General features: G+C 47.9%; 1 protein-coding gene across 1 annotated transcript in view; it reads left to right on the top strand.

Annotated features, from left to right (window-relative positions):
• Positions 1–16,137, top strand: part of myo10 (myosin X) — an 82,092-nt gene that overhangs the window by 48,156 nt on the left and 17,799 nt on the right. Inside the window, 15 exon segments of the mRNA XM_067252778.1 lie at positions 3,594–3,728; positions 4,085–4,209; positions 4,652–4,665; positions 5,273–5,357; positions 5,678–5,781; positions 6,253–6,382; positions 7,719–7,837; positions 8,376–8,522; positions 8,732–8,832; positions 8,925–8,991; positions 9,167–9,259; positions 10,068–10,136; positions 10,416–10,498; positions 10,771–10,879; positions 10,997–11,077. Coding sequence (XP_067108879.1) covers positions 3,594–3,728; positions 4,085–4,209; positions 4,652–4,665; positions 5,273–5,357; positions 5,678–5,781; positions 6,253–6,382; positions 7,719–7,837; positions 8,376–8,522; positions 8,732–8,832; positions 8,925–8,991; positions 9,167–9,259; positions 10,068–10,136; positions 10,416–10,498; positions 10,771–10,879; positions 10,997–11,077 — 1,462 coding nt within the window.

Genomic DNA, 16,137 nt, shown 5'->3' with positions numbered 1-16,137 from the left:
TGTGTGTGTGTGTGTGTGTGTGTGTGTGTGTGTGTGTGCCCGGTCCTGGCAGCCTGGCGTACTGCCACCTCTACTGGTTACAGTTTACAACTCCCCCTCGTTCCCACCCCCTCGCTCGCCCCCTTTTAGGCATCTTGGACGGTGGTCTGAGTTGACTCTATTGAGATGTTCTCACTAGCGCTTTGAAACCCAGAGCATGCTCCTGGAAAGAGTTCAACTGAAGTTTTTTTAATCTAATTTTTTAATGAGTCTGTTGAAATTAAGTTTTGGCTTTTGTGATTATGCGCCATACAAAGGTGTAAGTGCAATTGATGTACTTCATCTCTATGAAACAAAACGTTCTCTTAGTGTCAGTACCGGACTTGTATATTGGTGGTCGACATTATCTTTACTGTTCTGTGTGAATGCCCGGCATGACAATGTCTCCTGTAATGATGTGGTTACACACATAACCCCACGGCAGCTTGTGAACCACGGCATTGAACCGTCAGCCTACAGGATTTTTTTCTCAGCCCATCCCAGCTGCACGCCCCAAACTGTAAACCGACATGTCATAATACATGTCTACACAGACGTGCACATGCACGGTTACCAAGACACCGTGAGAAAGAACAGTTTTCATATCTGCTCTCTGTCACTCTCTGTCACACACATACATGAGTTGGTGTACACAGAGTTCCAGACACATACACACACACACACACACACACTGACTCCCAGCCCACACACACACTCATACATGAGTTGGTGTACACAGAGTTCCAGACACATACACACACACTGACTCCCAGCCCACATGCACACACACACACTCTTGCCGCCATGCTGTTAAGGATGTTCGACCCCTGCCTTGTTCGTGACTCAGGGTTATGAATGTTAGGGGCTGTGTGTGTGACTGCACGGTTATTACATTTGACCTCCTTCTCTGGTAAATATTTCTGTTAAAGAACATTCCAGATGTTCCCGGTGAACCCCCTTCACACGCCTCAGGAGGCGGAGCCTAGAAGAGGAGGAGTGACGAAGGGTGACAGCACACCTCTGAGGTCGTAACAGGACATATGTTAAGCTACTGTAGTGTCCCGTGTGTGTGACTTCACAGCATTCAGATACACACAAAATAATTTATAGCTGTAGTAATATTATGATGGTTTCTTAAACTTAGAATAGAAAATAATTGTGTGGCTGCTTTTATTAGGAGAAAGTATTATTTTGGTTATTCAATCAATTAACTGTTACTATTAATTTTATTCAACCCCAATTATTCTAGAAATGTAACTTGTGGTGTTTTTTTGTGGTTGGCGTGAATGTAGAGATTTCAAGTATCTATGGACTGTAGCTCAGAATTTAGTTATGTCTACACAGCAGCATTCACCCTTGGCATTGTCAGTTTCCGAGGTCTTGCCATCACATTAGAAATATTTCATATTTCAAACCAGGTTTAGCATCCACACAAACAGATGTTACTTTTCCATCGGCACTTCTCATGTCCGCTTCAAAACACCCTCATGGTTTCATGTGGTGATGTCCCTTCTGTCATCTCTGTGCTGGGAGACATTTCAGACCTCACTCACATGCTACGTATTTATAGTCATTAAATCAGCTCGATCTCACTCTGGATCGGTCCCTCTCAAACCCCAGTTGTCTTTTGTATGCTTCTTCTTGAACTCTGCGTCTCTCCGTTGACCCCGACACTGCCCCAGGGGCTTCTGGGATGAGGCCGGCAGAAAGCGGCTGTTGTCGGCGGTTACGGCCCCTGCCCCGATGTCACCAGTGAGGTCACTTCCTGTGTGGGGTTCTGGCGTGTTCCCTGTAACGTTGGGCCTGAATCTGAGGAAAACTAGTTAGCTTTAAAGCTTTTTAGCTTTTTTGGGGTGGGTGGGGGGGGCATGTTGCATGCTTTATTAGACATCTTTAAGTGCAGTGTGACAGGAAATGCGGGGAGAGAGAGTGAGAGGGGAAGACCCAGGCTAGTTTCGAACCCAGGCGGCAGCAGTAAGGCTTCAGTCTACATTTACATTTAGTCATGTAGCAGACGCTCTTATCCAGAGCGACTTACAGTAAGTACAGGGACATTCTCCCAAAGGCAAGTAGGGTGAACTGCCTTACCCCCAAGGACACAACGTCAGTTGGCATGACCGGGAATCGAACTGGCAACCTTTGGATTACTAGCCCGATTCCCTCACCGCTCAGCCACCTGACTCCCTGAAAAAGGCTTGAAGAAAAGGGCCCAGGTTGGTTTCGAACCCAGGCGGCTCCAGTAAGGCTTCAGTCTACATGGTACGCAAACTTATCTGGTGAACTCCCGGGACCAACAAGTTCACTCTTAACTCTCCTGGAGGCTGCCAGAGTTCTCTGGCTGCGGGTTGCCAGGTTCTTTATTTGTCTGTGACATCATCTGACACCATTTATACTGATGTTGAGGCTTCTTTTTGTCTGTGTGTTGCCAGGTTCAGTTTATGGAGAGCTTAATCTTCCTGAAGCTCTCTATTGTTCAGACACTGGTAGTCAGGAGTGTCTTGCCCAGGAGGGGTTTTTGGGGAGCGAGTGCAGCTGTAGTTTTCAGTGGTTTTGAATGGTTCAGTGTTTTCCTCTGCATGAAAGGGTGTCAATATTGTAGGGAAGGGAAGTTCCCCAGGTTGATTATTAACCTGGGTGCCCATAGTGTCTCTGGGTTGCCAGGTTCTCATTAAACACAAAGGAGAGTGTTGGAGTGGCTCTATTAGGGTTGCAGGTGTCATGAGTCATCAGAAATTCAGCCTTGTCTTTCAAATTAGCCTTTGTCTTGTCTGTGGTGTCTGGCTTCGAAGGCAGTTCGACTTGTTATTCTAAGCCTACGTTTAATGCAGTGCAGATTTTCAGTCACATGCAATTGAACTCATTCACAGTGCTTTTGTACACGATCACATGATTGTTGTGCCAATGTTCATCTATGCTGAAAGAGGGAAACATTGTTTATCCACAATCTGTGGTTTAGCGAAGGGAAGATCAAGGCTACCTGACCTGAAGTTTCCAGGTAAAACCAGCTCTCTGTTCGTGGTAATGTAGCGGGTATCCCCAACATCATAAAAAGGAAAGGTTGATCTTATAAAACATTTATATAATATTACAGTTTTTTCCCTTTAGTTTATGACTGAAATGATTAAATGAAACCATGCGAGAAGATAAAAGGGTGTTTTGAATGTGTAACAGTCCTCTGTGTAGTATATTGTGTGAGTATTCAAAATGTGAGATATTGGACTGGTCCATGTGTGTCAAGAGAGAGAGAGAGAGAGAGAGAGAGAGAGAGAGGGGAAGAGAGATAGAGGCACTCATACAGTATTCCAGTTTACAACCAGGGTTTTGCAGCGAGCAATACACCCCCTAGTGGTTTGCCAAAGCCATTGCCGATCCTCACACAGGATGGGCGGATATTTTACCTTGGGCACATGCCAAGCCCAATCAGTCAGAAGCAATTCACTCCCAGGCTGTTCCCCTTTGGCCTGTGTTTGGGGTGTGACACAAGTGTAAGATTTACTAACAAACCCCCGTTTCGAGATGTAAACCGGGTAGGTCCCGATGACCTCTGACCCCTGTCTCCCGCCCGGTGTTCCTAGTGGAGAGAGCGGAGCAGGCAAGACGGAGAGCACCAAGCTCATCCTCAAGTTCCTGTCGGCCATGAGCCAGCACTCCCTGGAGCTGTCGTCCAGGGACAGGACGTCCCACGTGGAGGAAGCCCTTCTGGAGAGCAGGTACCTCACACAGTCACGTATGCACAACACACGCACACGTAGGAGCATACGTGCGTACACACACACACACACAGCTACACACACACACACAGCTACACACACACACACACACAGCTACACACACACACACACACACACACAGCTACACACACACACACACACAGCTACACACACACACACACACAGCTATGTACGCAAACCCACACGTAAAAGCCGGAATTGGATGCAAGTTTAACCTCATATCACGTTTGAAGGACGGACTGATTCTCTGCTTTTATATAATCATACCCACCAACCCCCCCTCTTCCTCCCTCCCCTCCCCCTTCTCTCCCCTTCTCTCCCCCCCCCCTCCCCAGCCCGATCATGGAGGCCTTTGGTAACGCCAAGACCGTCTACAATAACAACTCAAGTCGCTTCGGGAAGTTTGTCCAGCTGCACTTCTGTCAGAAAGGAAACATCCAGGGTGGCAGAATCGTGGATTGTATCCTTTTGCCAAAAGCTTCTGCCCATGGTGTTGACAGAACGAGTCTTCCTGGGAACTTCCTGGTCAGGTTCCTATACAGGAAACAGGAAGTGCTTCACAGGATACAGGAAGTGCTTCAAACGTCTGCCAAGCGTTTGTAGTCAGTCGTGCTGTTGGCTGATTGACTGGATAGGAGGGCTTTGTATCATGGTTTATTGCTTTTATCTTGGATTTTTTCATACAGAACACAGTTCTGGGAGAAGGTGAATAGAGCCTGTGTTGTAGAAGCATCGAAGTAAATATTATTGTTTTTTGTTAGTGTAGCAGGTTTGGACTTGGCTTAGTAGTGAAGGATAAGGATGTCCCCTCTCTCTCTCCATCTTCCTTTTTTCCTCACATTATTTAGCATGTACTTATCTGACTCCATTGTTGGCCTTAACTGTCACCTCTCTGCACAAAGACCTCCTAGAGAAGGTAATTTCTTCCCCTTGTCTTTGTCTTTGTGTTTCTGTGTGTGTGTTTCTGTGTGTGGGTTGGTGTGTGACGTCTTTGTAATAACTGGACAGTGTGTGTTTGTGTCTGTCTCTGTATGTGTGTGTCTGGTGCCTTTGTGATGCATGAACAGTGTGTGTGGGTAATTATCAGCAGGTGTGTGTTTGTATGTGTGTAAGTGTCTGTGGGGGTAATTATCAGCAGGTTTGTGTGTGTGTGTGCAATTCTCAGTGTGTATGTGTGTGTGTAATTCTCAGGAGGTGTGTGTGTGTGTGTGTAATTCTCAGCAGGTGTGTGTGTGTGTGTGTGTGTGTAATTCTCAGCAGGTGTGTGTGTTGGTGTGTGTGTAATTCTCAGCAGGTGTGTGTGTTGGTGTGTGTAATTCTCAGCAGGTGTGTGTGTGTGTGTGTGTGTAATTCTCAGCAGGTGTGTGTGTTGGTGTGTGTGTAATTCTCAGCAAGTGTGTGTGTGTGTGTGTGTAATTCTCAGGAGGTGTGTGTGTTGGTGTGTGTGTAATTCTCAGCAAGTGTGTGTGTGTGTGTGTGTAATTCTCAGCAGGTGTGTGTTGACCGTTATGTCCTTTCTCCAGAACCGTGTTGTCAGACAAAACCCAGGGGAGAGGAACTACCACATCTTCTATGCTCTTCTGGCCGGGACCACTGCAGAACAGAGGGGTGAGGGACACAATGAATGACATTGGAGCAAACCAAAACTGAACAGCGCAGGGGGGGGGGTAGAGACTAATGTAGGATGAAACTGAGGCTCGAAATTAATGGCATTCTGTCGTCCCGTGGATGATGAAAAAGATGTCTGAGAAAGTTCAACACAGACTTCAATACTTAGTACAAACATTAAGTATTAATGGATGAAACCAACCATGCATGCAATGTAACTTAAAGACTTAAAGAAAAATCTAATGCTTTAACTTCACAGTAAATATCTCTAGTATCTAGTTTTTCACTTTAACAAAACCTCCGTTTCTTTTCCCCCTCAGAGGCCTTCAACTTGTCTCATCCTGACAGCTACTACTACCTGAAACAGTCCGGATGTGTAGCGGACAAGACAATCAACGACAAGGGCGCTTTTCAGGATGTACTGGTGAGCAGCTCAACGACTTTCTGTTCCGTTTCTGGATTTTGAGGACCAATTAAGGACTAGATTTTGGGGTGTGGAAACATTGAAACTCTTCTGAGACCCAAAGCAAGGACACCTCATGTCAGGACACCTCATGTCACCGTGTCTGTGTCTTGTTACGACGTCAAGTCAGCAAATCAGCAGGTTTCACTTATGGAAACTTATGGTTCACGGTCTGGCCTCTGGATTAGGCTTGATTCGACCAGGGTTAAGATAATTACAACTAATCTGCGTCAGTATAAATTGACTGTAGATGATACCGTTAAAGCCAAAGGGGCACAGCTGGCCTGTGCTGTAGATACAGGAGGGAAATCTGTCTCACGCGCCATCATCTAAATGATCAACAACTCAGGCAGTTTCCTGGGGGTATTATGGTTTCATCCGATTCATGTAGCATTATTAATCTCGTTTCGATGTCCCTCTCTCCCTTCCCAGAATGCCATGCGGACGATGCAGTTCTCTGAGGAGAACATCCGTGAGATCATGCGTCTGCTAGCAGGGATTCTTCACGCGGGGAACATTGAGTTCATGACTGCAGGAGGGGCGCAGGTCTACTCCAAATCAGGTTAGTTCTCCCAGGTCTCCCTCTCTTTCTGTCCTCTACCCTCCCCCTCTCTCCTTTGTTTCTCCCCCACTCTCTCTCCCCTTCTCTCTCTCCTTCCTCTCTCTCTCCTTCCTCTCTCTCTCCTTCCACTCTCTCTCCTTCCTCTCTCTCTCTGTCCTCTCTTCGTTCTTCCCTCTCTCCACCCTCTCTTCCATCCACCCCTCCAGGCTCTGCTTCGAAAACACAAACAAGCATCACTCCAGGCAGAATCCCGTCTCTCACACTTGGTATATCCCCCGACAGAGGATGTAAAGTGATTTTCGCAACAGCAACGAGATTTCGTGTCGACATTGTAAGGCTTTGCACACGAGTCGTGATCTCCTCCTCGCCTCGGGCTCCACACCGGCTGCCAGATATGTAGACGAACACGTCTGTGTTGCGTTAGCTTCAACCTTGGGTCTGTCAGTGTACAGATCGACTGTACACGCCAGCCAAGGACACTCTCTGTCCCTAAACCCCCTGGGACAGGGCTACAGGAAGTCACCGGGGGGAGGAGAGGGGGGGGTGCAGACGGAGGCAGCGCCCATCTCCCCTCTGGATGTTATTATGTTTGTTTGTTTGTGTGTTAGTGTATGAGTGGGTACATGTGTGTGTGTGTGTGTGCGTACGTGCATGTGAGTGAGTGTGCGTGCATGTGTGTGTGTATGTGGTTGTGTGTGCGTGTAGAGGGGGGCTGGTGTGTATGTGGTTGTGTGCGTGTGTGTGTGTGTAGAGGGGGCTGGTGTGTAGAGGGGGGCTAGTGTGTAGAGGGGGGCTGGTGTGTATGTGGTTGTGTGCGTGTGTGCAGAGGGGGGCTGGTGTGTATGTGGTTGCGTGCGTGTGTGTAGCTGGTGTGAGGTCGTTGGCAGCATTTAGCAGCCTGAGAAAACTCTCTTCCGGCTTGAGGTCGCTGTTATCACCACAGTTGACATTCCAGTGGTATCCATTCAGCAGGGGTCAAAGGGCACCGTTCCTGTGAGGCTGCGCCACTATAATTGGCTAGGGGGCAAGGTCAGGGGTACTGTAGGAGGAAACAAACATCATGTTTTCAGACATGGAACCACTCCACCTGATGTTAGCCTTGACAGTTCTGCTTGGATAAAGAATTAGCTCTGTCGGTGTATTTGAAAGTAGTGTTTGACGTGTGTTCATTTGTATCATGGAATACATCGATTTCTACGTTCATGCATGCGTACCCCCCCCCCCCCCCTCCCCCCCAAGATCATTTTAATTTCATCCATACGAAGAATTTGCAGGCTATCCTTAGACTGAACTGAGGTGGGAGCAGTGTTGATGACGGGTGTGTTTACGTCCACAGCTCTGAGCAGGACGTCTGACCTCCTGGGGCTGAACCCTGAACAGCTGGCCGAGGTCCTGACCCACCGCTCCATGATCCTCAGGGGAGAGGAGATCTGCACGCCCCTCACCGTGGAGCAGGTAACCAGCCAGGGAGGTCACGACCCCCGGGTCAACACTGTTTAAACCACTCGCGATGGTTAGGGCTTGCAGTGTAGCTGAGTCTTGGAACGGTCAGAACGGCAAAAGCTGATTCGCTGATTATCCTTCCTGTTTGGAGGAGGGCGTGGGGTGCCTGGTGTTTCACACACAGGAGCGGGAACACTTATGTGGTTACAATGAAAGAGAGGGCGAACACAAGCAGAAACTGTCCTCACACGCATATTAGGCCTGATAGCATCAGCCCTCTGGAGTGGACCCTGAGCGCGACAGAAAGAAACACAGAAACAAAGAAAAATAAACAAAACATTCTTTGTCCCTTTCCTGTTATCGCTGCTTGTTGTCGTGAGCAACAAGGTTCTGAACGCCAGCTCGATTCGCCCGAGACCCTGACCTCCTCCGTCTCCTCCTGCCTGACTTGTATCGTGTGTCTGAATGTTGCTGACTTAGTTTGGAAGCTCGGAGCATAGCTAGCTGGGGCTAATCAGGTCTCTCTTTGATGTCATTTCCTGTGCGCCAGGCGGTGGATTCCAGGGACTCCATGGCCATGGCGCTTTACTCTCAGTGTTTCACCTGGATCATACGCAAGCTCAACAACCGCATCCGGGGCAAGGAGGACTTCAAGTCCATCTGCATCCTCGACATCTTCGGATTTGAGAATTTTGAGGCAGGTGTTCCAAACATTCCAAATGCTATTGTTGCGTGTGAGAATTTGTAGCTGGGAATTCCAAATTCCTTCATCAGGATTTTGGAATCAGTAATCAATTCATCAATACATGTAATCTATGCATCCCATGGATTGGGTGAATTGAACGTATGTATGGTTGATTCTGTATTGATACCCCAGTCTCAACAATTGTTGAATCTGTCCAACAGGTCAACCGCTTCGAGCAGTTCAACATCAACTATGCAAACGAGAAACTTCAGGAATACTTCAACAAGCACATCTTTTCGTTGGAGCAACTCGAATACAACAAGTATGTTGCATAGATATCGTTCACACCACTCCTAGTGTATTGATTCATGAAGGTATTGATGACCTGTGTGTTTCCTGGGTTTGCTCTTATAGGGAAGGGTTGGTATGGGAAGATATCAACTGGATGGACAACGGTGAATGTCTGGACCTTATTGAGAAGGTAAGTCATGATGACACCACTGACTTACTTCCCGAGTGTTTACAGTCGTCAACCTCAGGACGAAACGTCATGAAAAGCATGAGTATGACATCTTAACCAAGTGAATCTGAAAGATGTCAAATGAAAAATCGAAGAAGTGAAATTGAAATCCTGGTGGTTGTCGTCCTGCTTGCAGAAACTAGGACTCCTGGCCCTGGTCAACGAGGAGAGCCACTTCCCCAAAGCCACCGATGACACGCTCCTGGAGAAACTCCACTGCCAGCACTCTGTAAGTCAGCTCGCATGCATTAGCATCAGAATCAGAATCAGAATCAGAATCAGAATCAGAATGGGATTTATTCGCCATGAAAGTTTGCACAGACAAGGAATTTGCTTTGGCAGGAAGGTGCATACAATAAACATATACCTAAATGTGGGGCTAGGTCTTCTATTACAAAGGTTGTAAAACACAAAGTGAAATGTTATGAAAAGTAATAGTCTGGTGGGGGGGTTTTTATGATCTTTTTAAATGTACTTGGCTGATGTGAGAGGATATGCGTGTCGGCAGGATTGTGGGTCGACGTTGCTTTTACTGTGCAGCTATGCTGCCGTCGTCAGTCTTGTCTTCAGACATGTTTTACAGATGGAATACAGAAGTAGCACTTGACTTGAATATTTAGTCAAACAAGAATTTATCTAGAAACCCTTACATGGTCTGGTTGTTGGGCAGATTTCTATTCAAAATTAATGCTTCCAAGAGTAAGAGATGCTGTTTCGTTTCACCTTTTCCCTTTTCTGTGGGTTCCCTTTGTTAATTCAGGCTATTTCGCTAGCAAAATCAGGAACCAATTAACTTTTTGCTTTTCATAGCGTTCACATTAAAAGATGGTATTTGCTGAGGCCAGACAATGTCTGCACCTTTAATGCTCTTAACATCTGGTTTGACTCTGTGTTTGATATTTTGGCAAAATTAACTCCAGTCCTCTTTTTGCAAAGGAATAAAATCCATTCATGTAAAAACAAAGCTCTTTTCTATTGATTGGATGCGAAGGGAAACGGCAGAATAACAGTGAGAATGTGTGTTTTCTACCTGTCAGAAAAACTCCTTTTACGTGAAGCCCAGAGTTGCAGTCCACTACTTTGGAGTAAGACACTATGCAGGAGAGGTAAGGCCCCTCAAACTGAACAGGTATCATCCCACACTGTTTATAAAGGCTGAAAAAGTATGATTCCACAGTGTTTATTAAAAAGGCTGCCAGCCTTTTAATGTATTCCAAAAACAAGTTCATAAATAACCTACTACTAACTGTATTTTCGAATGCGATGCATCAACCCCCAAGTGAATGAATGCATCCGCCCATGAGGAGACAGGGTGTCCTGAGTATTCACACTGTGCGCCTCATTAGTCTGCTGTCTCTCCGGCGTCCCCCTGTGGCCGTGTGTAGGTGGTGTACGACGTGAGAGGGATGCTGGAGAAGAACAGGGACACCTTCAGGGATGATGTCCTCAATCTGCTGAGAGAGAGCAGGTGAGGGGGAGGGTCCAAGCGCACACACATACATTTTTAATATAGTCCCGTTTTTTTTTAATTCACAACCATTTTCGTTTGTTTTCTTTTTCAACCGCACCTTGTCGGGAGCAAATCGATTCATCAACAGGGTTGTTTTCTATGTAAATGCTCCTGTGCCAACATATCAGTGCTGTTTATATCAGTATATCTCTTATTCCCTTATCCCCTCGTCCACTCGTCCCCTCCCCACCTTGTGTCCTTCTCCCCTCGTCTCCTTTGCGTGGTGGCAGGCTGGACTTTGTGTACGACCTCTTTGAGCACGTGTCCAGTCGCAACAACCAGGACACTCTCAAATCCAGCTCCAAGCACAAGAAACCCACAGTCAGCTCTCAGTTCAAGGTGAGAACTCAGTCTTCTCAGATATGGAGGAATATTCTGGAATAAAAAGTAGTGTATAAATAAGGTACTCTCAAAGTGTAACTGTATGTTCATGGTTGTTTTTTTTCTTTCTTCTAGAACTCTCTGCACTCTCTCATGGCTACACTCAGCACTTCAAACCCCTTTTTCGTGCGATGCATCAAGCCCAACACTCACAAGGTAAGGGTTTCACTCACACTCACACACACTCAGACAACTCATTCACACACACACACACACACATTACTATTATATCGGGCCAATAAACGGCACCCGTTGTATAATGTAAAAAGGTTGAGACCTCAAGTGGAAAAACAGATGAGGATTCCAGGATCCCAGATAGGATGATTCCACTCTTCAGTGAGAAGCCAAACACCCTCCCTCTCTTACCACACACACTCTCTCTCTCTCTCTCTCTCTCTCTCTCTCTCTCTCTCTCTCTCTCTCTCTCTCTCTCTCTCTCTCTCTCTCTCTCTCTCTCTCTTTCTCACACATACACACACTCTCTCTCACACACACACACATACACACACTCTCTCTCACACACATGCACACACTCTCTCTCACAGACACACACACACACACTCTCACACACACATACACACACTCTTTCTCACACACACACACACTTGTAGGACAGGAACGAGAAAGAGGCTAGCATTTTGCTACCCTCTGATCCCTGGTTGCCATGCAACAGGCTGATGTGAAGGGGATTGTGGGAGGTTGGGGAGCAGGGGGGAAAGAGGGGGGATCAGGGGGGGGGTGAGCTGGGGGGTGAGGTGGTGGGGGTCAGTCAGAACACTGGAAAGCTGCTAACTGCTGAACAGACAGATGATAAACATCTCTTTTATGGGGTGCTGTGAGCTTGTAGTGGATGCATTGATACTCATAGACGCTGTAGATATATAGTCTTCTGTCTAAAGAAACAGAGGTTGCAAGTGTGTCTGTTTACCAGTGGCAAGGACAGTGTGTGTATGTGTGTGTGTGTGTGTGTGTGTGTGTGTGTGTGTGTGTATGCCCCCCAATACAGTACATATATTTTCATGTGTGATTGTAAATTGATTTGTTCCACCAATTGTGGAATGAGTCAATCAAAACCACCAATTGTGTCTTCTGGTAGATACGGGCATTGCTCAGTAACTTTAATCCACTTCATCACAGCGTGGTTGGATAACCACAGGGTCAAGTCCTCTGGCTAGTATTGAGTGATTTATTGACAGAACTATACTTAGCTCACCCCCTCATCCATGGCATGTCTACCTCAATGAGTCAGAGTCAGATCACAGCCAAATTGACACACAAATATGTAAAAACTTGAAAAGAAAAAAAAAGAATCAAATTTAACGTCTAAAACGACAAACCTGGGGTGTCCTGCTGGCTCACAGGGCCGGGGTTTGAACCCAGCTCGGGGATTTGAACCCAGCTCAGGGGTTTGAACCCAGCTCAGGGGTTTGAACCCAGCTCAGGGATTTGAACCCAGCTCAGGGGTTTGAACCCAGCTCAGGGGTTTGAACACAGCTCAGGGGTTTGAACCCAGCTCAGGGGTTTGAACCCAGCTCAGGGATTTGAACCCAGCTCAGGGGTTTGAACCCAGCTCAGGGGTTTGAACCCAGCTCAGGGGTTTGAACCCAGCTCAGGGGTTTGAACCCAGCTCAGGGATTTGAACCCAGCTCAGGGGTTTGAACCCAGCTCAGGGGTTTGAACCCAGCTCAGGGGTTTGAACCCAGCTCAGGGATTTGAACCCAGCTCAGGGGTTTGAACCCAGCTCAGGGGTTTGAACACAGCTCAGGGGTTTGAACCCAGCTCAGGCGAGTGTCTGGTCTCTGTGAGGCCTCGGAGCGTTGGGAAGGTTCCGCTTCCGTAGCCCCGGACACAGATGAACACTGTCTCGTATGCTGTGGCGTGTGCTCTGTTTGAGAGAGGGTGTGCACGTGTGCGTGTGTGTGTGAAAGAGAGTGAGAGAGAGGATATCTCATTGTGATACGTGTGTCTGTGTGTGAGATGTGTATTTCTTTTGAAATTTTCTTGAGAGGCAGAGGGAGAGGGGGAGAAAGAGGGAGAGGGGGGGAGAGAGGGAGAGGGGGAGAGAGGGAGGGAGGGGGGAGAGAGGGAGGGAGGGGGAGAGATGGAGAGGGAGATGGAGAGGGAGAGGGGGAGAGAGAGGGGGAGAGAGAGAGAGAGAGAGGCTCACACCAGGCTTCCCCAGGCTGCAGGTGGTGACGGTTTAACCTCGTCTATTGTGAGAGACTCGTGTCTTGGATGGACACGTGCCCCCCACACAAAAGAATGATCTCTCGCCCCCCTCTCTCTGTCCCTGTTACCACCCCTACACGCTATACCCTCCCATACACACACACACACACACTACACCACACACACACCCCATCACACTTTATAACCTCTTTACCCACACACACACTACCGCACACACACACACTACACCACACACACACCCCATCACACTTTATAACCTCTTTACCCACACACACACTACCGCACACACACACACTACACCACACACACACCCCATCACACTTTATAACCTCTTTACCCACACACACACTACCGCACACACACACACTACACCACACACACACCCCATCACACTTTATAACCTCTTTACCCACACACACACTACCGCACACACACACACTACACCACACACACACCCCATCACACTTTATAACCTCTTTACCCACACACACACTACCGCACACACACACACTACACCACACACACACCCCATCACACTTTATAACCTCTTTACCCACACACACACTACCGCACACACACACACTACACCACACACACACCCCATCACACTTTATAACCTCTTTACCCACACACACACTACCGCACACACACACACTACACCACACACACACCCCATCACACTTTATAACCTCTTTACCCACACACACACTACCGCACACACACACACTACACCACACACACACCCCATCACACTTTATAACCTCTTTACCCACACACACACACACTACCGCACACACACACACTACACCACACACACACCCCATCACACTTTATAACCTCTTTACCCACACACACACTACCGCACACACACACACTACACCACACACACACCCCATCACACTTTATAACCTCTTTACCCACACACACACACACTACCGCACACACACACACTACACCACACACACACCCCATCACACTTTATAACCTCTTTACCCACACACACACTACCGCACACACACACACTACACCACACACACACACCATCACACTTTATAACCTCTTTACCCACACACACACTACCGCACACACACACACTACACCACACACACACCCCATCACACTTTATAACCTCTTTACCCACACACACACTACCGCACACACACACACTACACCACACACACACCCCATCACACTTTATAACCTCTTTACCCACACACACACTACCGCACACACACACACTACCGCACACACACACACTACCGCACACACACACCCCATCACACTTTATAACCTCTTTACCCACACACACACTACCGCACACACACACACTACACCACACACACACCCCATCACACTTTATAACCTCTTTACCCACACACACACTACCGCACACACACACACTACACCACACACACACCCCATCACACTTTATAACCTCTTTACCCACACACACACTACCGCACACACACACACTACCGCACACACACACCCCATCACACTTTATAACCTCTTTACCCACACACACACTACCGCACACACACACACTACACCACACACACACCCCATCACACTTTATAACCTCTTTACCCACACACACACACACTACCGCACACACACACACTACACCACACACACACCCCATCACACTTTATAACCTCTTTACCCACACACACACTACCGCACACACACACACTACACCACACACACACCCCATCACACTTTATAACCTCTTTACCCACACACACACTACCGCACACACACACACTACCGCACACACACACACTGCACCCCCGGGCCGGGGTTTGGGTCTGTGGGTCTTGTCGGGGGGGGGGGGGGGGGGGGGGGGACAGCTGGGCAGCAAGCATGTTTTTATGAGGCGAAACATCTCCGTCTGTCAGGACGGCACGTCTGATCGATGCCTAAGTAGAGGAGGACATGGGGGGAGATGACTCCTGAATGGGCTTTAATTTAGTAAAGCGGGGAGGGGGGCTTGACTCGTGTGAACTGTAGTGTGGAGGGGATGTGCATGGAGCTTTCCCCAGGGGACATGAGACGGCTGCAGCCCAACTGGGGAAGCCCTGGAGCCCCCAGAGGCGTCCAGGGAGGTGCCTGTTGGAGAGGCATCTGTGGAGGGGAGAGAGGGAGACGGGAGGTGAGAGGCTGTGAAGAGGGTTAGTGTTCGCTGCCTCGGGAACACACTGGCGTGGATTCTCTTAAAACGACACACACACACACACACACACACGCACACAGACACACACACACGCACACACACACAGACACACACACACACAGACACACACACACACAGACACACGCACACACACACACACACACACACACAGACGCTCCACCTTCTCACACACACACACACACACACGCACACATGCGGAAACCCTCCACACACACACACACGCACACACACAGGTGCTTACACACACTTAAACTCCCACACACTTCAACACACACTTCCTGATAGGGCCCCAAGAAGTAGTTCTTCTCAATCAGCTCTTAAGTCTGTCAGTGTTAATATCTGAGAGCTGGATTTAAAAAGCACCAGGTTGTGTAATATCACTGGACTACCTCAACACCAAGTTGTCCTCCATGAGCTGGAAAGTGGTCATGTGACCTAGTCTGTGGTCATGTGACCTAGTCTGTGGTCCAAAATGGGCTCTTATAACATTAGATTGCAGGTACAGAAAGTATTCCTTCTGCTTCATCTATTCAGCTTTCCTCTTCTTTATTATGTCCTTACGTTATCTGAATGACATCAGAATGAGCATCGTTGTCTTTGTGTCTGCATGACAGACGCAGACACACTGTCTCACACACACACACACACACACACACACACTTATACACACTGTCACACACACACACTCTCTTTCTTTCACACAGACAGTCGTACACACTGCCTCTCTCTGTCTCATAAAAGCTGTCACACCCATCATCCATGCCCATCAATTGCTTCGCCGGTTTCCACGACAACCGTATCCCCCCACAGTGTGCAATATGGTGTGTATGTG

Source organism: Osmerus mordax, chromosome 16 (genome assembly GCF_038355195.1).
Source record: "Osmerus mordax isolate fOsmMor3 chromosome 16, fOsmMor3.pri, whole genome shotgun sequence".
Classification (NCBI taxonomy): Eukaryota; Metazoa; Chordata; class Actinopteri; order Osmeriformes; family Osmeridae; genus Osmerus; species Osmerus mordax.
This window is presented reverse-complemented; position numbering and strand designations above follow the sequence as displayed.